Source organism: Myripristis murdjan, chromosome 5, assembly GCF_902150065.1.
Source record: "Myripristis murdjan chromosome 5, fMyrMur1.1, whole genome shotgun sequence".
Lineage (NCBI taxonomy): Eukaryota > Metazoa > Chordata > Actinopteri > Holocentriformes > Holocentridae > Myripristis > Myripristis murdjan.
Window position 1 is genome coordinate 16,345,609 of NC_043984.1, and position 24,489 is coordinate 16,370,097.

A 24,489-nucleotide genomic window follows, 5' to 3' on the forward strand; every position below is an offset into this window, starting at 1 on the left:
ATAAGACCATTTTAATACCAGGGGGTCCTCTAGGGATAATAATGACAGTTATAGAGTGGCTATCACTTTAATGTTTGTATCAGATGGTCTGAACGGAATCTGCATAAGAGGAAAATACTATGCCAATCTACCTGCTTAAACATGAGACCAAATATCCAGAAGTCAAGCTCAAACGTAGACACTAATCTTGCTTTGTGCGACTGCCTGCTGGTAAGTTTTTTTTTTTTTAAATGGTTTACCATGCAAACTGGGTGGTTGTGCTGTAAAAGAAAGCAGTAAAAGACAAAAAATTAAAAACAAAAGAAAAAAAATTAACAGTGCGGCTTACAAACACTTGATTAGAGTCTACGACAGCTTAGGTAGGATGCATCAATTCCTTAGAGACAGGCCTCCTCAACAAATGTTACGGGCCAATCCCACAGCACACCACACCCAGCCCCCCAACCCCCTTGTACCGGTCTGATGCCTTCATGCACAAGCTGTTAAAAGCACTTTTTCTAATCCCAAGGGAATCCTACAGCAAATGCCTGTAAGACAAAAATCACCACACAAAGATGGTTTGAAAATAGGATATACGCTGCAGTGATGTAGGATAAACAAACTCGATAAACAGGAAATCATTAAAGGATTTTATTTTACAAAACAAACAAAAAAAGGGATATTGTACAATCCACTAGTCAGCAATCTTGTCGTCTTCTTGCTGAGGACTTTTCCTTTTAAGTGGAATGATGTAGAGCCCGTTCTTTGCCTCTTTTAGTCTCCACCATCGGCCCAGTCTTGTAGGAGGTACAAAGAGAAACCAGAAATCAGGAAGAAAGGACAGACAGGTACACACAATAATTGGCATCACTTGAAATATGGGCGTCTTAAGATTAGAGCTGACGTACTTTGATTCTCAACATTAAAGTACGAGAAGTGTCAGTCAAATGACTAAATCCAATGGAAACTTAAAAAAAAAAAAAAAACAACAACATTGGCACAAAGAGCTCAGAAACCCCTGAAATCTCCAAACAGCAGCAACACCACTAAGGAATTCACTGTAATTGTCCCTAAATCTAATGGGTGGAATTCAGCATTGCAGATTTATTTCACCCTGGTATTATCATGCATTGCTCACAACAAGTTTCCAAAATATGTCATAAAGGTTGCTGCTGTTGTGGTTGCTGTGATCGTTCCTTAAAAGCCTGTTTCCTGAGCCATCTGATCCCAGATTGAACTTCAAAGCAGTGGAATCAGAGCACAGAGTCATATCACAACACAAGGACTGTAAGAGGAGGAACCGGCGATATTAGGTGGACAGATTATTTAGAAAATGATGGTTCATTGGAGCAGCCGTCAATTTTTCTCATCTCCACTAAGCAACAATGTGTATACCAACAAAATAAATAATAATAATAAAAAAAAAAAAATCAATGTTACAACACTTGGTTCCTATACTAATTCACTTCCTCCTGGGTTTAGTCTTTTCTTTCATTCAGTATGACCACCTCAGATATTACCCATCTAAATCATGGGTCTCATGGCAAATTCCTTTGAGGTGCTCTGGAAAGAGTCGACAGCAGCCTCTGCATTTCAAATAGGCTTTCTGTTACGGAGCAGGCCATTATTTTCCACTAGTGTATCCTGAAAATAAACATCCATAGTTTTTGCTTGGTGTTGAGTTTTAAAATCTTTTCTTCTTAAAACAAGCAAATACATCTGACAATCGTGTGAGAAAATTTAACTTATTTCCAGTGTAAATAAATTTGCTTTCTTCAGTCAAGTGAGTGATTATCAAGACACTAGTGGAGATATTTGCCTCATTTCAAAAAGCTATCAGTGGTTTCAAGACTGGAGACAGGTGAGGCTGAGATGAAAACAAATTAAATGTGTTCTCACTGCTATGAGAATACAAACTGAGAGAATGGGTTAACAGTGCCATCTAGTGGGTTTCTCTCAACCAGTGGAGCTGGAATCTGCACTTCCAATCAGTAGCTGGCTTGGACTGCACAGACATGGTTTCTGTGAGAACAAGACCATAAGTCGTCTTACCTGTGCTCTTGTCCAACTCCTGCCACCAAGAACTGGCCAGAGCTTGAAAACTTGAGACTGTTGATGAACCCTGTCTGTGACAGAGAGCAGGGACAGAGAGAAAACTTCAGGCCTTCTGGGGTCAACAATATGAGCCCCATTCTGGATAACAAGCGCGGCTGAAGACCCTCGATCCCAACTGATAAAAAACACCCAGAACCAGACTACTGAGGGTCCAAGTGTCACTCCCCATTATTATCTTTAAACTGATAAAAAGTTAAATGGGTTAACACTGTAATTTATTCAAGAAAGCAAAACAACTAGCTTGAGAGAAATGAAACACTGGTTTCTCACAAAGAAAAGGAGGAAAAGTACACTATGCAAAGAACAACACAGACTCATAACTTAAAACACCATCACTGAATTGAACAGCAGATGGTCAATCCATCTCTGGACTGTCTCCTATTCAAGTGTGGGCCTCTGCTCAATTTACTGTAATATGGAGTTTTGTGGGGGGCCAATTCAGTGGAGAGAGACAGGAAAGACGGGAGAGAGAGAGGTGGTGACATTCAGCCAAGGCTCTATCGATTTAGGTGCATACTCGATGTTTTTTGTCAATTGAGTCTAAAGGATCCTCACCAGGGGCAGTTTTGCACCATCTTAAATAGGAGAAGCAGGTATGTTCTTACCACTGGCACACTGAAAAGCGGCTCCAGCCCCCGAAACCCCTGGGCACACTTCCACAGCTGCACCTTCGAGTTGTGGGAACCTGTGGAGAAGACACGGCGCTTGTTTAATACTGCTGCAGACTGCCAAACAGCTTTTTCACTGCAGTTAAGCCAAATATGTGACAGCTGCTGTACTTATGAAATGAGCATTTACAGGGGAGGACACACTCCACTGTGCAAACTTTTAATGAATGTCTCTTGCACATAGCGAGTGTGTGTGTGTGTGTGTGTGTGTGTGTGTGTGTGTGTGTGTGTGTGTGTGTGTGTGTGTGCGCGTGTTTTGAAAAGCTGGTGAAGAGGATTCTCACAGCCAGAGGCACCTGAGGCTACGGTATCGGAGTTCTGAAGCGCTGCTACTGATGCTACCCAATGAGGTTGCTCCAACCCAGCGTCACCATGGCAACCGTGAGCCTGCTTCACCGTGCTCAGGGGTTTCTTCTTGTTGACACTCCAAAGAGACAAGGAGCTGAGGTGTTCAGAAAATTGAGAGGGCATAAAACAAAAAAGAACATGAATGGAAAAAAGATAAGCAGGTTGCATCTTGTAATTCATACAAATGCTGAAAATACACCGAGTGATGTCTTACCCATCATCAGCTCCTGTTATCATGTGCTCCTCATTTATGAGCTGGATGCAGTCAATTGAACCCCTGCAGGAGACCAAGCAGAAGCAGCTACAATAGAGGCCAAGACACAGCCTGAATTGTCTTAGGAGCAGTGTGACAGGAAAGAATAGATGCATACTAGAGACTGGCATTTTGATCTTATTTTCCGTCCCACAAATCTAACAGTGACACACATCCTGGAAAATCAAATAGTCAAAATTGACACTTTCCCTGTCCAAGAAGTTTTAAGCTCCCAAATGACATGAACAGGTCTGATCAAAAGACAAAAATCACACTCCCATATCATCATATTTGAGCCTCTTGAGAAGAAAAATAAGCACAGCTACAAGTTATGGAGTAATGTGTGAACTGTGTTTTTAAAGAAGACGTGGCAGGACAGGCAAAGACTGAAAATCCCTAGAAACAATTTTCGCTCCCCTTTCCTCAGACATTAGTGTGGATTTTGATTATGTGAGAGGCAAAGCTCATTTAAGTAAAAGCTTCATCTCATTTTACTCTGTGTTCTCCAATGAGTTTGAGGTGTAGCCCTCCATCATTCATGCCAGCTTGTAGGGGCTCATCAGTGGCTAACTCCAGTTCAATGACTGTGTCACGCAAATCAGTTTCTACATGACCAGATCACCCCCAACCACAGATCAAAATCATTAGCCATGATCATTAAAATAGACCACTGACTGGTGTATTTTAGTCTAAATTTGAAAGTGATCCAATTCTGAGCTTTTCCTTCTTATATGATCAGATCTGGCCCACTTCAACATGTAGTGTGAACACAGCTTTACCCAACTGAAGCTGATTTCATAATATCCACTAAAAAAATCCATGTTAAGTTAAGTCCAACATCTATTTTTTTTTTTTTAGGGTTTAACTAATCCTGCGCTTTGTTCATGATGTGCACAACTAGAAAAAAAAAGAATTAAAAAACTGAAGCCCTGAAGGAGGGCAGCCAGTGTGTGACCATAATATAATGAATATAATGAATCATAAATTGGACATAATGATCCACGGTTACATTCCAGTCGAGCACTGACCCTGTAGCAGCAATCTGGGCAGACTGAAGTTTACTCAAGCATGTATGATTTTGTGAAACAATGAGCTTTGTGACTAAACTGATTTGAATTTGTCAAGGTTTAATGTAACCAAATCATTTCCACTGAAAATTAACAGCACACTTAGTTAAGTTATCGGTTGATAAATATGATCTGAAAAATACTAAATAAATAAGAAAAATATAATACTGTTTAATATTGAAATGTTTGCATCCAACACAAATTGGGATAAAGTCAAAACTCACAGCAAATTATAAGTCACAGTCACACACTGTATTTTAAGCTCCAAGCAAGTTTTTTTTGCAACATTTAGACAGAATAAGGTCTTTATCAGGCAAATTCAGTGTACATTTATTCCTTCATTTTGCTTCGAAGGAATAGCTGCCTGTTTAACAATTTGAAAATTCATTATATCGGGCCTGTTAATCAGTCGCCTCCACTGAGTTTTCAGACTGGCTCGGTTTGATGTAAGACTTCTCAGCTACCTGAGCAGACAGCAGACCTGAGGGACTGCCCCTCAAACCAAGACAGTGAGCCTCATGAATGAAAACATGAGCGATGCCATGTGAAGTGATGACTAGGGCTGAACAATATGGCAAAAAATCATATTGTGATTAACTTTACAGATATTGCAGGTGTGATATGGTTTGCAAATTTACTACAAATTTAAATTTTTGCATAGTAATTTTAATTTTGACAGGAAAAAAAAAAATCAAGACCCCATGAGATGGACTCTTATTTCCTTAATTTTTTCGAACTTCCTGTTGAAACAGGATATTTGGGCGGGACCTAGTGCAGGGAAGGATTATTCAGATGTGCAAACCAATAGGATCTCAGTTTGTGAGAAAAACACTTTCTCACGCTCTGGTGGTTGAAATTTACACCCAGTCATGCAAGATAATTTCACCATCTAAAATCCTGTTTTACAGGAAGTAGAGATCATGTGAGGTCATTTCATCAGGATTTTAAAATTACTAGATAATGTGATTTTTGAGTTTCACTCACTCGTGACCATGGAAAACCAGCTGAGACTCCTCCGCTATCTTCCACACCCTCACGGTGCGGTCCCGCCCGCCGGCAGACACGCAGCGCTCTCGGCTCAGACTGTCCAGTCCTGTGATGACATCTTGATGCCCAAAACTAAAAAAAGAGATTCACAATGACTGCAGCGTTCACACAGGCAAGACACATACAAATACTAAGACAAATGCTCTGCACGTTTGGGGAAAAAAACAAAAAAAACAAAAACAAAACAAAACAAAACAAAAAATACAGTCACTCACAGAGTTTCCACGTAGGCGTTCTCATCCACATTCCACACCTTGACTGAGCGATCATGAGAGGCACTGTACAGGTCATGAGTTCCCTTCCTGAAGGAGAGACCCTGAAAAAAGAAAGATGTTTGGTAGAAATCACAAAAGGGCTTTCAGGGATAAATTCTACACAATGGAATGAGCCACTGTTAGATAAAAGGTACCTAAGGTAAAAGGAGTTTATTATTTTACACACAACTTTAAATTGTGAGATCTTACCGACACAGGGCCTCTATGTCCAGTGAATTTATACAGGTGTTTACATGTCTCAGCCTCCCAGATCATAATCAGCTTGTTCATATCTCCAGTTGCCTAAACGAGAAGTTGAGAAAGATGCTGGGACAATTTGACACAATATGACAATATGTCACACTCTGGCAAGCCTTACTGAACTGTCAACACTGACAAATAAACAGGGATGTGCAAAAGTCAATTTTTTCATGAACTCTCTTGGCATCTTAATGGTAAACATATTCAGTTTCTTCTCAAACTAACAGAAAAGGCAAAGAGAATCTTTGTCTATTCATCTATCTTAGAATTTCTGCATGAAAACCTTTCAGATGAATGATAATCTGAATGGGCCATGTTTAGCACTGCTTTCCACACAGCTGGTGGGATTAAGCATGTATGTAACAAAAGACAAAAGGATAAAGAAGCTGAAGCAATAATCAGTGGAAGAAAAAATAAAACTGAAATGCCTAATCGCATAATTTGCCGCTGACCAATTAGCTGACTGTAACTATTCTATTCCAAAGTATCAACAGGTAATTCCTGAGCAAAACAGAAGTACACATGCACATCCAACACCAAAAAAGGGCAGGAGCTGAGCCAGAAGTTGACGATGGCTCTGATGAAGAGCAGTAGTGCTCGAAACGTCACATTGGTGTTAGTGCAATATCTCAGTCCACACTGGAGCCCTGCAGTGTGGGAGCTGTTTGTTTCAATAATAATAATTAACATGGTATGGTGTATATGTTTTTAAATCTTGGGTGTTTTATCAAAGCTGGTATAGGAAGATTTACTGTGTGAGGTCGACTCACCAGGTACTTTCCGTCTGATGATATGGCCATGCACAGGACGTGGGCTGTATGTCCAACATGGCGATCTTCTGTTCCTTTTCTTCCACCAGCTATTGTGTGCAGTTTCCTACCACTCTCAACATCCCCTGAAAATACCAGATAATACCATAAAAGAAAATTGGACAGGGACTATCAAATTAGGTCACTGAGCCTCCACAGTCATGATAAAATTTTCACTCATGCTTTTATGGCGCTCTAAAGATAATTTCTGCAAATACTCACACTTAATGATGGAGCAGTCTTTAGCCGCAGAGAAGATGTGTTTGTCATCAGGGCTGATGACCAGACAGGTGACGGGCAGTTTGTGTCCCCTCAGCAGCCTAATCTCAGAGGGATCTGGTGTCATGAGCTGGAGGACAAAAAGCAGACAAATTAATTAAAAGGAAAAAATCATGTCAGTTTTTTCAACAGACCTTTTTTCGTTCATATACTTACATCTTTGGCGATAAGTCGCTGGAGCTTTCCTTTCTGTTCAAGCTGAGGAAAATGAAGCACACAGTGAGATTAGCAACATAGACCAATATTTCTCTTTCATAACAAGTCCACTGTGTACAACGCTGTCCAACATTAAACACAAAAACATCTTACCACTTCATCTTGAAGTCTTCCTGCGATCAGGTCAGACTCAAAGGACTCCTCTTCTGCTTTCTTGTCCTCTGGTGAAGGGAGTCAAGTGGTTACAGGCACAGACCAACATGTTAAGCTTTGATTTTATGACCTCGCTTTGATTAATCACAGACATAACCATGTGGAGGCAAAAAGACTTACCCTCTTCCCTTAACTGGTCAAGGTAAAGTTTAGCCAATCTGAGCTTCTTCTCCTGCGGCGTTTCCTCATATACGGGCTCTTCACGGGACTGTCTTTTCTTTGAAACTGCAGGGCTGTGTGACGAAAACCAAAGTTCACAACATGCAAGGCAAACTGAGCTAGTTAGTTAGTTAGTTTTCTTTTTTATGGGGCACAGACGGTAGTCATCAACACATAACCAGCAGCAAACACATGACATGTTCACCTTTCTGTCTCTGAGTCACTAGAAATCTCCTCGTTGTATTTTGGGTTGACTTTCTTTGCTCTTCCTTTGCTGTTCCCTCCTGGGTCACCATCACTCTGGAAGGGAAAAACAAGAAGAGATGAGTAAGAGAAAGGTTTGAATAAAACTCCTTAGCATCTGCTGTCATATAATAAAGTGACCTTAATGTCTTGAATACTGTAAAATCAGAAACTGCCATCAAAACTAAACTGCACAGTCAACGTGCTAAGGAAAAAATAACATTAATACAGTGTTGTATTTGTAACCACACAGTAAGCAGTAAAGTAGAGCTAGCCTGAGGTTCACAGCTAAAGTAAATTGCTGTACATTAGCCTCCTGCTAACAGCTCTGCTCCTTCACCTTTCGTTTTGTCACTGCCGAGTTGGTCCCTTTTTTGGAAAACTTCGGGTTTTCCTTTTTCTTTATGAAGAAAGAAGAAGACATGGTGAACCACGGAGGACAAAGTTTCAAACTAAACGATAACTAAAGCCAGAGATGCTATGCAGCTTGTCCAGGCAAATCAACATTGCATCCACATGTGTACGCTTCACACAAACTATGAAGCTCGGGCTGTTTGAATGGAAACGCTGATTGGTTTATGTCGAGAGCCGCTTTGACTCCGCCCATTAAAATGACCAGCAAGTCCCGCCTTCCCGCAAAGCACCGACATGTGAATGGCTGAGCAGACTGACGGCAAAGAGAGATGAATTTCCATTGGCTATGAAAAATTTAGGTTGCGCAGGAAACTTGTACTAAGGAGAAAGACTTCCCTCGAGTCAAGTTTTGGCACATTAGTTCCGCACGTAATTGGAAAAATAAAAATTACACTACACAATAACTTTATACACAACCGCCCCTTGTATAATAGAAGAAAAGCGACATGCTGTATTTCACAGCCATTTTACCGGGAGCATTTTGCGCAGCTGCCAGTATTTACCTGTAATTGTATCAGGATCTATGTACTGCACTACTGCAGTAGTACTAGTACTTCCTCTACTACGCAGTATTTCCATTTACTGCGCTGTCTTTGTCCTCAATGCGTATCGTTACATAGCATTTCCGAAACGGTACTGTGCAGCCAGGTGAGGCTATTATCAACTTGCAAAATGTGAAAACATCGTTTTTTTAAAATGTGATTTGCTGTTGAGGACAGTTTGTATCGTTCAGTGCTTCCAGCTGTAGGTAAACTGAGGACTAGGAGGAGGGGGTGGAGAGGCAGGGGGTGGAGGATGCAATACTGACAAAGTTTTATCACATGAACTCGTTTAAAATGGACAAACTGGACATTGTGAAAAGTTTGACTAAGAGATTTACTCCCTGCTGTACTAAGTAAGGCTAAATGTGTTTTTTATGAATGTAACAAACCCTGATCTTTCCAGATTTGCAAACCCATGCCACCCAAGAGAGGAGCTGTGGCACCATCAACACAACCACCAGTCAAAATGATAAAGATTGGCTCAGAAATACAGGACTTTGGCTGTGACTCTGGGGAGGATAAATTCAGATTCAGTGAGGCACCCAGCTACTCACCGCTTCAAGAGGTACAAGAAGTTGCACCGTCTAATGTAAAAATTATTACCACATTGTCACAGCAACCTGTTTGACTTATCAGCCTACTTTTTTTTTTTTTTTTTTTACTCGCAGGGCGAACCTGCTGACTTTGAAGAAGAAAGTATTGCAAGTCCAGGGATCAGAACCGACACGATAAGTCTTCTGATGAAAATAGAGCAGCTGCAAGCACAACTAAAGTACGAACGCAGGTGCAGGATTTTGGCTGAGAGAGAACTGAGGGAGCTGAAAGGTGGGTTGAAGTGGTGATGGAGTTAGCATGATGGAGAACAATGTCTTCCTGCACAAATATAGCACTGTATCTGTCCAAATGACCCCCAAAAATAGTTGATTTATTTTGATAGTGGTCCTAAATAAACCTAAATAATTGATGTTGAATAACTCGGTTCATGCTTGTCATTTCTAAAGTGGTTTGCAACAGTTTGTTTGCTCCAACTTTGCAGAGATGAACACACTCATGATGCAGATGAGGCACACGGCGCACGAGCTGCGAGTTACTCTGGACCACGTGCGACAGGGAGGTGATGCAGCAGTGGCGCAGCACAACGCTGAAGACGAAGCCATCTCTTTTCTCTCTGAGCCTGAGGGGGAGATGAGAATGCTGCATCAAGTCCCAGAGGTCAGGGCCCATGAGCTCCATGTTTCTCATAGCGGTGCTGTTTGGAAACATTGGTCAGTTCACTTGAATGTTGTTTTATCCTAGGAGGAGAACCAGTCTTACATCGGCACCTCTATTCTAAGATTATCAATGCATATGAATGCAGGTCCCACTCAGTAGAGAACCATGTTAAAAAGGGAATCTCAGACGTAGCCTGAGGAGATTACTGCATCACGTGAAGAAAGTTTCTGATGGCTGCTCTTTTGTAGACGAAGCTTTGCATGTTTGGTGCTGACATTCTTATTTTTGCCCCCAGGAAGATGACAACTATCTGTATCTCTCCGAGGGCTTGAGAGTTCCTAAGAATCTGTATGAGCGCATCTCCGAGATCACAGACTTCAAGAAGTACACGTCAGCCCTGCTGATGATGCTTTTCGACAGAGAAACCTTGGCCACGCACTCTCTGCAAGGCCGCAGGACCAACGTCACCGGGGAAGACTGCCAAAAGCCACAACTCCCACCTGATATCTTGAGAAGTATTATCGGTACTGCATTGAAGCTCTTAATATCATTTATTACTAATTACAAAAGCCTCCCCAGTGCCTGGATATCATTTTGCATTTGATAATGAAGAATTGTGATCAGAAGTTTGGTGATATGTTTCTTACCTTTTTTCAGATCACGTGGGAATCAAGTTTGGTGTCGATAACAGCCAAATAAAAACTGCAATCCGGACGAAACTGAATAATGAGGACAAATTACTGAAGAAAAGACTGGGACTGGGCAGAGCTGAACCCAGAGTTGTTGTGGATCAGAGCTCTTGCCAAGATGCTGCAATGCTAACTGAAAATGTTGTGGTAAAAAATGATGAGTGTCACTTATAGCTGATGGGAGGAGTTGTGTTTTTTTGGTCTGCTGTTCATCTGTATTTCATGGCAGGTAGCTATGTTTGACAGGTTGCCTTTTTCAATCAATATGCCTCATATATTTGGTATTGAGATCTAGTCTTTTAATTGATATCGAAACTGTTCTGATGCTGTTTACAATCGTACATTTTGTTTTACTGTAATTCACAGCTGCTAATGTTCCCCCACCTGTACCAGTGTGAGGTTTGACCTGGGACTGAACCAAGCCATTGATTAACATTGTAAAATGTCACAAACGCATGGATGTCAATGGCAGAATGAACCAGGCTTCCTTATTTCATGAAAAGTTTACACATTTGAGGTAATAGGTTGCCGATGATATCTGGTTATTTAGAAATAACAGGTTTGTTGATCTGTGTCAGTCCATATATATTCACTGAGTAGCGTCTCCAATCAGCTAGCATATGTAAGTGGAGGAAGGACATTTAAAATGCCATTTTCACTGTTATAGGGATATGTTGTTTATGACAATTTCTGGATTACACCTATACCAAATGGTACCTATGGTTGTTGCAAAGTGTGCTTTAAGTGGTAAATGAAATTCTTGCCTCCACAACACCATCACGTCACCTCTGTGTTTGTTGTGCTTTCCTACCTTAAGGGCCAATAAACTTTTCAATATCCTTTTGTTATCTTTCCTCAGACACATCAGTACAGCATGGTATGTTGTCATAGAAATCCACTTTTCTTTTTTTACTAACAACCAACAGATGTCAGCACTGAGCTCTCCATGCTCTTCAGTAAGGCTTTACTCACTCCATAAAGGGCACAGTGGCTATGATGCATGGGTTTGTAGTATTTGATTGAGTGAAGGTGTAAAGGCAACACCATGTAAAGCAGATGCAAAGGTTTGCATAATTATTTTAGAAAGCTTGCAGCGCTCATTTCTGTGAGCATATACAAAAAGTCTATTAAGAATGTCAGTTGTGTGCAAGATGGTGAGTTAACTGGATGAATGAAGCCTGTTTCAATGCATCTTTTCATGGAGCCCCAGAGATGCCTGGGAAGGGGAATAGAGGAGTGTGTGTGAAGGCAGAGGTAGAATGTGTGACAGTCACTGCCACACACTGACAGATGAAAGACGGTGTGTGTGTGTGTGTGTGTGTGTGTGTGTGTGTGTATGTGTGTGTGTGTGTGTGGGTGGGTGGGTGGGTTGGATGTGATTAGTGGGTGTGGTTTCAGAGAGTCGTCCTCCTGAAAGATTTGAACAATGACCAGTTGCTGACTCCTCCCTCCCTGAGCCAGCTGTGCTCTCAGTGGTCCCACAACACATTATTTCTCTTGCTGCTAATGTCATCCCATCCTGGGGTCCTGCCAGTGTTCACCCATCTGTTCATCAGGGGAACTAGTCATCATTAGAGATTGCAGGCCAGTGTAGTTCCATAAGTAGTGCTAGTCCCGACAGAGCTCTGTGCTCCAAACCTGTAGTCTCTACACCTGGAAACAGTCACACCTGAGGTTGGACTTTGGTGCTTCGAGGGATTCTTGGTAGAGTTGGTGGTGTTTGGAAATACACAACTTTGGACAACAATGAGGACGTTTTGGAGGACCTACAGCAAAATGTAAAAACATGACAAGTTGGTTGGTAAGTTTTTTTATTGGTCAGTCGGCAGGGTTAAGTTCATGCTCATGGAATTGTATGAAAAACCTAGGCTAATTGTTCTTTGATTATTTCCAGACTCTAGACTAATTTTCACTAGAAGGTAATATAAATATTGAAAAGGCAAAACATAGCCTACTGAATGTAATGGAAACATTTTTAGTGCCAAGTGGTTTGTGACACAATATTAAGGGCACATAAAAACATTTCACATGTTTCCTTGTTTATCCACTGTGTATAAATCACTGTTGGTCATATTTCAGTCAATATAAAGAATTCATCATGGAAAATTACCCCATAAGGTTAATGTGAAACATTCAAGACATTTTCTCTGGAAAATATGATACAATTGATACATTTTAATATCCAAAAAACCATTAAGATTGGCTGTGATTGGCTGTGCCAAGAGATATATTATCTCTGGGCACAAAATGAAGTTAACACAATTCTTGAACTTGACTGTGCTTTTTCAAAAATGAGGCAACAGCAAAAGTTTTGCTGTGCTAAGCCTCCTCACACCATCACATACAGATGCACAGGCTTTTTCACAACAGTAAGCCATGAAGTCATACTGATGTTGTTACAGGACAAAATAGGGCCTTTAGCATGTGGTCTGTTCAATGTCACAACTGTGTCTCTGCAGGAATGTATGCCATGAGGGTTTCAGTATGATGTTAGTGAAAAGTGAAAATGTGTGGTATCTTTAACCATTTGTAATGTTAATATATGTGTTTGCCCATTTTTTTTCATTTGTTAAAACCTAGACAACTTTCAGTTGGCATAACATTTAGTATTATTTGAACACACAGAAACAACAGGTTCTACAGAGGTCACCTCAGTTTACCTGGTAAACCGATTCAGACTGCATTCATGTTGGTGAATTTTGCAAACACAAATGGGGTCTGAATCCCTAAACTAGCGAATATTTGCATTACTGGTATTTCTGTGTTCACATTCAGATAAATAATTTCTCTATTTCGGGCCAATAAAGCTGATTTTATAACCTGATTCTGAACTAAATTCTTCAAACATATGGTACACCATTCAAAATGTAGCGGTGGCACCGGACACTGCATTAAATCATATGTTTAGACCACAGACTGTAGACTTTATTAGATGTATTTTTAAAAATATATTTTCAGTAATCCTTATTTTTTGTTTGAACAGCTCCAAGGAAATTGTGAATAGAATTGGGGTATAGGACAGGCAACCCTGTCCTATACCCCATGTTATTATAAATACCCTAAATGGTGGACAATACTTGTTGCCAGTGTTGTAGGTTCCAGTTCCTTATACAATGTTTTAATAAAATCCATATAAAATTCTCATAATGCATGCCAGAGATAGAACCATTTAAGTCTATAGCACTAAAACATCCTATTCAAGCAGAATAACTGTTACCTTGCTGAAATTTTACTAAGTAGACAAATTGCTGTAAAGTCTTAAAATAAATAAATAAAATGAAAATGTAGTTGCTTTATAATGCAATCAGAGTTAAAGTTTCTGCATTACCTTTACTTTTTGTCCATGCAAAAGGACAAGAGGAGGATCAAATTCAAGAAATCAAAAGATAGCTTCTTCAGGCCCAGGGTATGTGGCCCAGTACTGGGAGACCCCCCTGAGATGAGGAGAATTACCTCCTATTGTGAGATACTCTCCACCCTGCTGCTACGATGTTTCTGCTGTTTACACTGTTTATTTTGATGTTTACACTGTTTATTCTGTTTCATCTATTTATTCTCTCTTGCACTCATTATTATTAAGCTCTTGTTTTTTACGCACTTGTTATATAGATTATATTTTAATTATTTAAACTGCCCCACAATTCCATCTCTGTTGAAATCCAGAAGCCAAGCAACGACATTTCGTTGCAAAAAACTCACTGCTGTGTTTTTTTTTTTTTTTTTTTTTTTTTTTTTGTGCAATGACAATAAAGAAAGTCTAAGTCTAAGTCTAATAGCTCAAAAAAGCAAAGTCAGACCACTCTTCTGTGCCGATTGATTCCATGAATGGCTCCATAGTTGAAAACTTCATGATGGCCTAGTTTCTGATACTTACGGAGAGCTTGCAAAATTTGTACTCTGTAATAGATGTGATTTTAAATGTATAGCTACACACAGTACTTCAGCAAAAATATACCTTTAGCTAAGTGAAAGTAAAATGAATGACTAACAAAAACAAACAAAACTCAAAAATGCACATGAAAAAAATACATTGAGAGTAATAGCAGTCAATGTACATGTGTGCCGTATTCTCATCAGGATGCATTAAGGAAGGTGCCTCTCAAGTAATAACCTAAAACATGGGCAGACAATTTCTCATCTGACTTGATCAAATTTAAAGGCTGAAAACTTCAAAAAGCTGTGTCCACATTTCTGCGGAAGCTGTCTTCTATTATGGTTGTTTGAATAATTTCTAGAAGAGATGGGCCAGTTATATACCAAAAGGACAAACACAACTCAGAAGGGATGCTGTCTTATCCCAGGGATTTCTCATGGCTCATGGACTTAAATTCACTCATCATATAATTCATCAGCTGCCATGGGAGTTTGCAGAACACTTGCTTCATGGGGCAAAGATGAAAAACATTTAATCCTCTGAAAAGCTTTTCAGATTCTTTCACTGAAGTGGTCAGATCAGAAGTCTACAACAATTTATAAAACTGCTGACATTTATGTTGAGAGGGGTCATGCAAGTTAACTCCAACTGTAGTCATGATTAAAGCCACGTCATCTAATCTTTCACTATGGCAAATTTTATTTTCCAGCAGGTAATATGACCTGCTTCCATCAAGATAATAACATTATTAATAATAATGCTAGCCCTGTGCATTCTAGATAAGACACTGACTTATACTGGACAGCTCTGCCATAAATTCTGCCCTTTAAGAAAGTTTATAATGTTCAGTTTCTGTTGACAATATCGAGAATTTGTAGATTTAATGCTATGTTTATTATTGAGTTTGTAGTTTGTAGAGGTCTTATACAGGACTACTTTATATTGAGAGGTGTTTCTAATTTTTTGTCCTCCCAATTTATATACATGAGGGGGACAGAATATTGGAAACAGCTCTCAATAAAATGCAGTCCAGTACAACAGCACCACTCGCTATGAGCTCAGTGCCAAACAGAGAATTGAATGAACATCTCTGTTCCATTATTGTGACAAAAAGAAAACATTCGTATTGGATTGAATTAGGTTGTACAAGTGTGTGTGTATGGAATCTATTCTAGAATATGTCTTATATTTGGCAGAGATAAAAGTACAAGCTAAAACTATAATTCAGCTTTAAGGTGGGTTTAAAGACCTGTGTTACACCCGCATCCTCATGATTATTCAGAAAAACAATGTGTTGATGACTTGTGCGCACTCAAAAAATTTTAACTGAACTAGAGCAGAGGGATTTTCCCCCTTCCTAGATTAACAATTACAAAAATGTGGACGAAAAAAAAAATTAAGCGGGCTGAAAATGAACATCTGCTTAAGAGGTGAAGTGTGGGTCTTAAGGATATAAGATATGCTGTGCTGCAGCTGAAAATGAGGACACCCTTACATAATGTGCAATAGAATGTACATGCACTCGTCCTTCCTGGGGATAAATCTCATTACAAACATGGCATGCCAATAGCTGTCCACCAGAGAAGATTATATCGGGGGAACATCAGTAGATCACTGGCAGTGAGCAAGCACATGTATTTAGGACAAAGCATACTCCAGCGTCATATACTAGAAACCTGATTATGATATCAGTAGCACCTCATCAGATTCATGTATTACTTACTAATTGCCCGTAACGTCCTCTGGTGTGAAGGGCATGACATTACCAGAGCGATGCAGTTGCCATTCTTGTGATTGAGATTCAGACACAAGACACAACACAGAGCATGTTTATATTACTATAAAAGAGAAGAAATTTGATGAAGAAGTTTAATATTTCAAGCACTGTATGACTGAAATTTGGTGTAAAGGACTTATTTTGCCCTATTTACATCCTGATTGGTAATAAATTCAAACACATAGCACAAGATGGACATTTACCCAATAGCTGTTGGTGTTTTTTTTGTTTTTTTTTTTCAGTTATGAAATTGCCTGGTGATTCTGGATCAGACCTCTCCTGGTGAGAGGTTGTGTCTTTGATGGCATTATGCAGGGTGACACTGAGCACATACTAATCAATGCAGCCAGCTCCCTGCAGCTGGGCTAAAACAAGCACACTCATTATCTTTCATTTCAAAAGGATGGGGACGGATAGAGGAGAGATAGGGTGTCCTCCATGAATTATTCCTATTGATCATGTCCCTTCCTCACCAAACGAGAGAGCATCCCTTCATAAATATTCCCACAAACTGATAACAGGAACAGTTATTGATTCACTTTGCTATACCTTTAAGGAGAAATGACAGGCACCAGCTCTGTGTGCTGCTGAGGGCCAAGATGAGGATCTAAGTGTAATTGTGGTTGCTTATTTGATTACAAGTCATTATGGTGAATGTGATACCGTCTGTTAAAGAAAATTGTAAGTGTAACAGTTAATGCTAAAAACTATTATCTGTGCTGATACCCTGGTAGTAGCTTTGAACAGTATTATGTTTGCCTGACCCAGAAGGACGTTTCAGTCATTAAACAGGACAGGGCTTATCAGTGCTTATACAGATGGAATCTAACTTGCAACATCTGTCCCGCTGAATATTTTGGTGGGACAGCTTGATGAACCTACACTGTGTTAGGTTCAGTAGGGATTGTTTGATGCTTCTAACATCTGGTTCAGTGTTACTCTGATTGTGCCAGTAGCTCCTGAATAGTAGACTTGTCAAAGGCATGGCTAAAGAAATTACAAAAATAAATTGATTTGATTGATGAACACACTGCAGCTGATCTCAGTGTAGTTAGATTTAACACAATTCCAATTATCAGGAGCGCAAGAATCAAATAGTTTGGATATTGATTAATCTAATTTTAATATGACAGATAAATTACAACTTGGGAAACAAAAACAAACAAACAAAAGCCATTATGATACTGTGACCATTCTATGTTAGTGTTTTATTTGGTATTAGGGTATTATGTGTATTTTATACTCACATCTAGGCAAATTGTCCAGGTGCAAGACAAAAAAAATGCTCAATGCATAGTGCAAAGGAGTGTGATCTGCACACTGTTAACCTCCCAATTAATAATTTTGTTCTCTTTTTTAATGCAATGTTTTGAGGTATACTAAGTACCTCAGTGGAAATGAGTCCATAACTTTATTGTGTTATGCTTGTTAAACAAGCTGAGATGTAATGTTGCTTCTGTTGTTAAACTGAAATAATGACCTTTATTTTCTTCCCAATGTAGGAGGGAAGAGCGATTCTTTTGACCTCTGAAGGATTTGTCTGTCTCACCACTAGAAGATGGGGGAATCTGGATCACAGTTGTGCGCTTTGACACTTTTACTTTGAATCATGGAGAAACCTCAACCATATCTGACCCCTGAGTTCAATGACAGCACCACCTTTTGGGCACCTTTGCCCTCAGCCCCCAGCAGACAGCTGGGTACCCTCCCCAATGCTCAGACACGCTTCAAAGACTTGTCAGGGATCTTTTTCATGGTGACCCTGAATGTTTTGGCGCTTCTGGCCAACACTGCTGTTCTGGTGGTTGTCATAAAAGCCCCTCACCTCAGGAAATTTGCCTTTGTGTGCCACCTGTGTGCAGTGGACCTGCTGTGTGCCATACTGCTCATGCCTCTGGGAATTGTGTCCAGCTCCCCTTTTTTTGTTGGCGTGGTGTTCACTGTGCTGGAATGCCAAGTTTATGTCTTCCTCAACGTATTCCTCATTGCTGCCTCTATCTTTACCATCACGGCCATCAGTGTGGAGCGGTACTACTACATTGTCCATCCCATGCGATATGAAGTCAAGATGACACTGAAGTTGACCGCAGCTGTAATGGTCATGGTGTGGGTGGCCTCTGCCGTGCTGGGATTGTCCACAGTATTTGGATGGCCATCCTATGGCAGCCTTAGCTCCATTAGTGCAGCACACTGCTCGCTGCACTGGAGCCACAGTGACCACAGACGAGCCTTCTCTGTGCTCTTCTGTGTTTCCTGCTTCTGCCTGCCTGCGGTTGTTATTTTTGCTGTGTACTGCAATGTGTACAAAGTGGCCCGTGTGGCTGCCCGCCAGCATGGGCCCCTACCCTCCTGGACAACCAGCCAAATGAAGAATCGCTCAGACTCAATCAACAGCCAGACTACCATCATCACCACCCGCAATGCACCTCGCAGGATTGCTCGTGATCGTCCTTTTGGAGGCGGTAAAGCAGCGCTCACTCTGGTGGTTATTGTTGGCCAATTTCTGATCTGTTGGCTGCCTTACTTTGCCTTCCACCTCCATTTGACACTCGACGCTTCACCCAAGATTCCTGATGACCTGGAAGAAGCAGTCACCTGGCTGGCATATTCTTCCTTTGCTATCAATCCTTTCTTTTACGGGCTTCTTAACCGGCAGATCAGGGAGGAGCTTTGTAAGTTGAGGCGCTGTTACTCATCCCGGCCAGTGGAGCTGGCCGTCTCCAGCCATGAGGGATCTGGCCATGAAAACTTCCTGCAGTTCCTCCATAGGACAAGCTGCACCGTGGAGACCCGTGCCAGCTTTACAACATCCAGCCCTAGGAACACTCTAGATCAAACTGGGCAGACTGGATTTAGGATACCAGGGCAGATCCCTGAGGAGTTCAGTTAGACATATACCTCATTGTTGTGCCACAGGATGATCAGCCTGCAGGAAGACTGCAGCAGCAAGATAACCATGAGGTTAACAGTACTTACATGACTGTCTACCTATAATATGCATACAGTAAGAGATGAGATATATACGACGGCATATTAGGGTCATTGCAGGGTAAAAAATTATGGAGCTGGAGGAGGGGAGTAATATTGCAAGAAAAAAAAAAAAAAAACTCAGAATTTCCAAGATTAAGGTTGTAGATTTATAAGAAAAAACTCACAAATTTATCAGAAAAACCCAGAAAAATATTTTTTCTCATAATTTTTTCTTGGGCCAAGGAACCACATGGCTTCACTTTGCAAGGCTGGATCAACCACACAGATGCTGCTGTGTATCACACCTGCAGATAATGACCTCTTTAAATTATTCTTTAATGGTTTCAATTGGATTTAGTAAAAAGGAAATACTGGTGATTTTAGCCCAGAATCACAATATTATTTTCTTCTGAACAGGCCCAAGTCACAGCAATGTCTCCTCAAAGTCTGGATGATGATGATAATAATGTGATAATGGGCTAAAATCATCAGAAGTTTCTTGATGCTAAATCTGATAACATAAGAAAAACTATTTTTTCCTTAATAAATTTATGAAACATTGACATCTTTCTCAGAATATTACCCCCTCTCCCCTGGCTCTGTATTTTTTTTCTTTCTCCCTACAGTGGCACTGATACACTGTAGATATAGCATCAAATATTCATGTGTTTTTTTTTCTTTGCAAACTGGCATAATTTCAGTTTTCTTTTCCAAGACTGATGAAAAACAAGAGTGAGGTGTACACTCACTTTTTCACTCATAAAAAGAATATATTGCAAATAAGTGGCATTACATAACTTTCTGGTAAATTATCAGTGATCAGTTACTAATCCCATTATGGAACACATTTACTACCCAGCCATGAAAGCAATGTGGCTGTTTGGCTGCAGTCAGGGCCAATTCTTTACTAAAAAGGTAATGACATAAACATGGCATACGCAAATTGTAGTATATCACCGTACATCTGGTCAACAACTTTGGCTGTCATCTGAGAGAAAAGGTATTTTTAGTTAATTGAGCATGCAAGTGAGAGCTGTAATTTCTATCATACAATATCTGTGAGTGCTGGAGACTATTTAGTTCTTATGAAATAGACCTACCATGTCATTAGCGGCAATATACAAACGTACAAATAATTATCACACACATTTCAATGTCATAATGTATTTATGCTGGAACAAACGTTATTTATTGCACTCACAATAGGAGAAGCATCACTTTTTGTTCAAGAACCGGTTGTATCCTTTTGCTTTAAGTGTGCAAATAAATCTACGCCTAATTATTATTATTATGATTATTAAACTATAAAGATAGGAATTCAGATCTACATCAATAGCGAGATAAATATTTGGATATTATAGCAAATTGTGCTTTATATGATTTGTATTGAACAGAATTACTGTAACTTTTGGGAAAGAAAATCAAGAAATACATTGTATGTGAATGACAGACAAATGGGTATCCTTCCTCGGTATTCTTTCTTCCTTTCTAATACTCAGTCATGACCAGGAATTTTACAGGACAGTCTTTGAAACAAGTGCCTTGCAGGAGTGTATCATAATCATGAGCTGTCAGCTTTGATCCAAGTAAGGATTCCATCAAAAACACATCATGTCTCCCGTCGAAGTGTCTTTGAGCAAGGTACTGGATCCAAATGGGTTCACTCATTGCAAGGCACTCTGGCTAAAAAATGTCAGCTAAATGTTTAAAATGTAAAACTGGAACATCCATCCCTGCCCGGCCACTGGATGGGACCTGGCATGTGGCTAAAAGGAGCCATCTGCCCCGGCATCATGGTACCTTTGTGCTTAATATTGCATAGATGAGCTGTGATTCTCTGGAGTCCTGACCTTCATGTCCTTTATGTGCCCATTTATAAAAAGCCCATGAGTGAGACTGAGCCCAGTTAACATATGATTATATAAGACGAAAATACCATTTCATAACAGCTGAAAGAGGTTGTCTCTAATACCTTCTTAATATGTGTACACTGGAAGATTAAATACAATGAATTTATATCCCCATCCATTTATTTATGGAAATGACATACTTTCCCTCAACTGCACAGATACAATTTTGGTACATGTAGTTCTTTTATAATAAATTAGGTTAATCATAGGTATATATATATATATATTTCATGAGAAACATTTTGACAGATAATTAGTGGGAAGACTTTTTAGTGTAAAATGTTGGTAAGATGTGTCCTTGTTGAATATTTTTTAGGTGATGGGCCCCACACACACTCACAAACACGCGCACGCACACACACACACAAACAGATTAGACTTAAAAGATAACGGGGATACATGTGGCCATCACTGGGGACAAATGAAATGAACATGCTGCGCTAAACTGCCCAAGTCCTCTAAACGGTGGGCTTCAAAAGTCTTAGACCTTTACCACGCTTTGTCTCAGCATTCATTAAAAACTAATACAAGTTTTTAATCAAATGACATTTCTCAAACCAGATTACATAATTTTCTCTCGATAGTTTCAATTATGTTTAGGGTCACGGTCTCACTGGAAAATGAATCCTCTTTACCAGAAGGGACAGGATGCCTCTGCAGAGCAGGGTGGCACCTCTATGTGCTGATGATCTTATGCAGGATACCAACTGTGGAATAGGTGGAACATCCTCACACCAGAATATTTCCACCATCATGTTTGACTGTAGGTTTTATGCATCATGTTTGACTGTAGGTGCTTCAACCTCTCAAGCAGCATCTCTTCATATAAACTCTGTGATTGCAACCATGAATGTCCAATTTTGGCCCAAGTTTAATGTGATTGTTTTGTCATTGAGGAAGATGTGTGACAACCATTACTCTCCCATTAAGCTGCAGTTTGCCAATCATCTTTTGACTCTAGTTTTTTGCTCTAGGCCGTTTTTTTGTCCTGCTAGCTTTGTGTCTCAGATGCAGATGTTGATCTGCAGCATAAAGGTGTGAGCTTGATATGCTGGTCTTCAGATAGTGTGTTTGTTCAAGGTCTACCTGGTCCTGCTTTTAAAATCACTTGGTTTGTGAAAATGTCCCCAGTGTGAATTTTACTTCCCACTCACAAACATTCAGTTTAACTGCAGTCTGTTGTTGGAGAGAGTTTTTCAGCACTCAGGAGAATAATTTGGCCTTGCTTCACTAAGCTGCTCTGATGTTGTTGCACACAACTGCCCAATGTTTTTCAGGGGAAGGCATTTTTCCACTGAAAAGGATAATAGTGATAATAACACATAGAGGACCAAATCATCGTCATCAGTATCTGGTTGTTGTTAAAAGACCAAATGCATAATTTTGTTAAAATTTTGAGAAAATATATGGTGTGATGATGAAACCTAGATATTGGTACCAGTTTTAAATAATATATTCTTAATGTAAGAAACAAGTAAACACACACACACACACACACACACACACACACATACACACACACACACACAAAAGAACAGGGTGAAGTAATTTATAGATGTCCGGATGTATTGTAAAACTAAAAGCAAAGGTAGCACCATGCAGTTTTATGGTCGATATCTGTAAACTCATTCACATAACTATCATCCGCTGCAGAGTATTTACAGAACCACAACATAAGGCAGAGGACACTGCATCAACTCAGCTTTGAACACACAATAAAACACAAGCAAAGTCAAGCAGTAAGGAAGCGAAAAGACTGAACATTTTGTTCAGAAATCACTCACACACACACACACACACACACACACACACAGGGACACAAACACATACAGGGACACAAACAGCATAGACATACAGACATCCCCCCACACACACAGACAGAGGGATTAATGCTACAGTACATTTTAGGATTACAGTGCACTAATATCAAATGACACAACTCCTGTAAGCCATGATTATAGCTCTGTTTGTACACAGTCTGTACATACACACTTTATTTTTTTTTCTGTGACAGTGACAGTGCATACTTGGGAAACAAAGCCTGTTTTTTATTCCTGGTTGGTCTCATTAGTTTGCATTGGAGTTTTCAGTGGCGGTTGCTTAGTGCCAAGCCTTAGGCAGGAGTTATTCTCTGTGCTGCTTTCAGTGACTTCTGGGAGTGTGTGTGAAACAACAGCTCAGCACAGCAATTTCTCAAATTTAAATACTCACTAGGAATAGACACAGTTTTCAGTTTTTAATTCTCAAATGCCCACATTCAGAAAAAAAGATGTTTATAGTCTTTCGGGGAGGCTATTTATAACATGTAACAAGATATATCAAATGCATTTATGATAATAATAATTTATATGGTCATTCATTCATTCATGTCAAGTTACTGGGTGCTAATGATGTTAATTTTTGGGTTTGCTTTTCTTCTTTTTCATGATCACTTCATGTGTTTAAATTTGGTTTTAATTTTAATCCTGTTTAGTATAACTCTAAATAATGTCTTATGATGTATTTTCAATGTGAAATGAGCTAAAAAGTGAGGCCAAGATGAGATAGTCATGTTAAATTCTTGTACCATATATTCCTCCCCACTCTGGAGGTAGACTTTGCATATCATGGCACCTGAAAATTAATTTTAATAATCTCTCTCATGCATATGACTTATGAAATAAAATTATATGAAAAGGGCCAACAAGGATGATGAAAATACAGTTCAAAGAGCTGACTGCCCTGTTTCATCAGCCCTGCTTCCATAGTATGGGATTCAATTGAATGAATATTTGATTCTGAGCAGTCTTCATAACTTGCTAATTAAAGTGAAGGACCTCCATCTCATTGGCAGCTTTATTAAATCAACACAATCAAATCACTTTTCCATCCCTGTCGCAGAGCATATTCATTGTATATCAAACACTAGCCCACTTGCTGGAAAATGAGAATGGCTTGAACCCGGTCGAGAGTGGTTTGCAATTCAAGATAGACTTCACGGTAAATTTGTTGAAAAGGCCTGATGTTTTCCTCAGTGCTGTACCTTCAGCTGTCTGTTTAATTTAAGCTTGATTATATTTCTTCTGTCGTTGCAGAGACAGCAGTAATGAGTGAACCAGTCCTGAGAAATCAAAGAGAGAAGGCGTGATTGATGCTGCTGTCTACAGGAGCCGGCCACATTATTTCATTAGTCTATGCTTGAAACAGTATAGCAGGATGAGTTCGCCCAGAGCTGCACGCACACATATGACATGGCTGCTTTTCAGCCGTC

General features: G+C 39.9%; 3 protein-coding genes across 4 annotated transcripts; 2 read left to right on the plus strand and 1 right to left on the minus strand.

Moving 5' to 3' along the window:
* Positions 1-612: 612 nt before the first annotated feature.
* On the minus strand, positions 613-8,413 carry rrp9 (ribosomal RNA processing 9, U3 small nucleolar RNA binding protein). Of its 2 annotated transcripts, none has more exons than XM_030052135.1 (15): positions 8,192-8,413; positions 7,814-7,908; positions 7,570-7,682; positions 7,390-7,457; positions 7,237-7,278; positions 7,024-7,150; positions 6,763-6,887; positions 5,942-6,034; positions 5,693-5,793; positions 5,415-5,549; positions 3,325-3,387; positions 3,047-3,204; positions 2,700-2,779; positions 2,032-2,105; positions 613-776 (listed from the first exon to the last, which is right to left on the minus strand). In XM_030052135.1, the coding sequence occupies exons 1-15, from the start codon at positions 8,273-8,275 to the stop codon at positions 674-676; spliced, it is 1,461 nt and encodes a 486-aa protein (XP_029907995.1). In that variant the 5' UTR covers positions 8,276-8,413; the 3' UTR covers positions 613-673. The 2 variants fall into 2 exon arrangements, with proteins under 2 accessions (XP_029907995.1, XP_029907996.1); XM_030052136.1 differs by having other exon boundaries at positions 3,059-3,204; positions 8,192-8,411.
* A 216-nt stretch (positions 8,414-8,629) lies between these two features.
* LOC115358673 (uncharacterized) lies at positions 8,630-11,547 on the plus strand. Its single transcript, XM_030050626.1, has 6 exons — positions 8,630-8,913; positions 9,211-9,372; positions 9,476-9,632; positions 9,844-10,019; positions 10,315-10,543; positions 10,677-11,547. Exons 2-6 carry the CDS (start codon positions 9,223-9,225, stop codon positions 10,880-10,882), a joined length of 918 nt encoding a protein of 305 aa, XP_029906486.1. The 5' UTR covers positions 8,630-8,913; positions 9,211-9,222; the 3' UTR covers positions 10,883-11,547.
* A 693-nt stretch (positions 11,548-12,240) lies between these two features.
* On the plus strand, positions 12,241-19,308 carry LOC115359664 (probable G-protein coupled receptor). The gene is made up of 2 exons (XM_030052236.1): positions 12,241-12,509; positions 17,862-19,308. Exon 2 carries the CDS (start codon positions 17,969-17,971, stop codon positions 19,247-19,249), a length of 1,281 nt encoding a protein of 426 aa, XP_029908096.1. The 5' UTR covers positions 12,241-12,509; positions 17,862-17,968; the 3' UTR covers positions 19,250-19,308.
* The last annotated feature ends 5,181 nt before the right edge of the window (positions 19,309-24,489 follow it).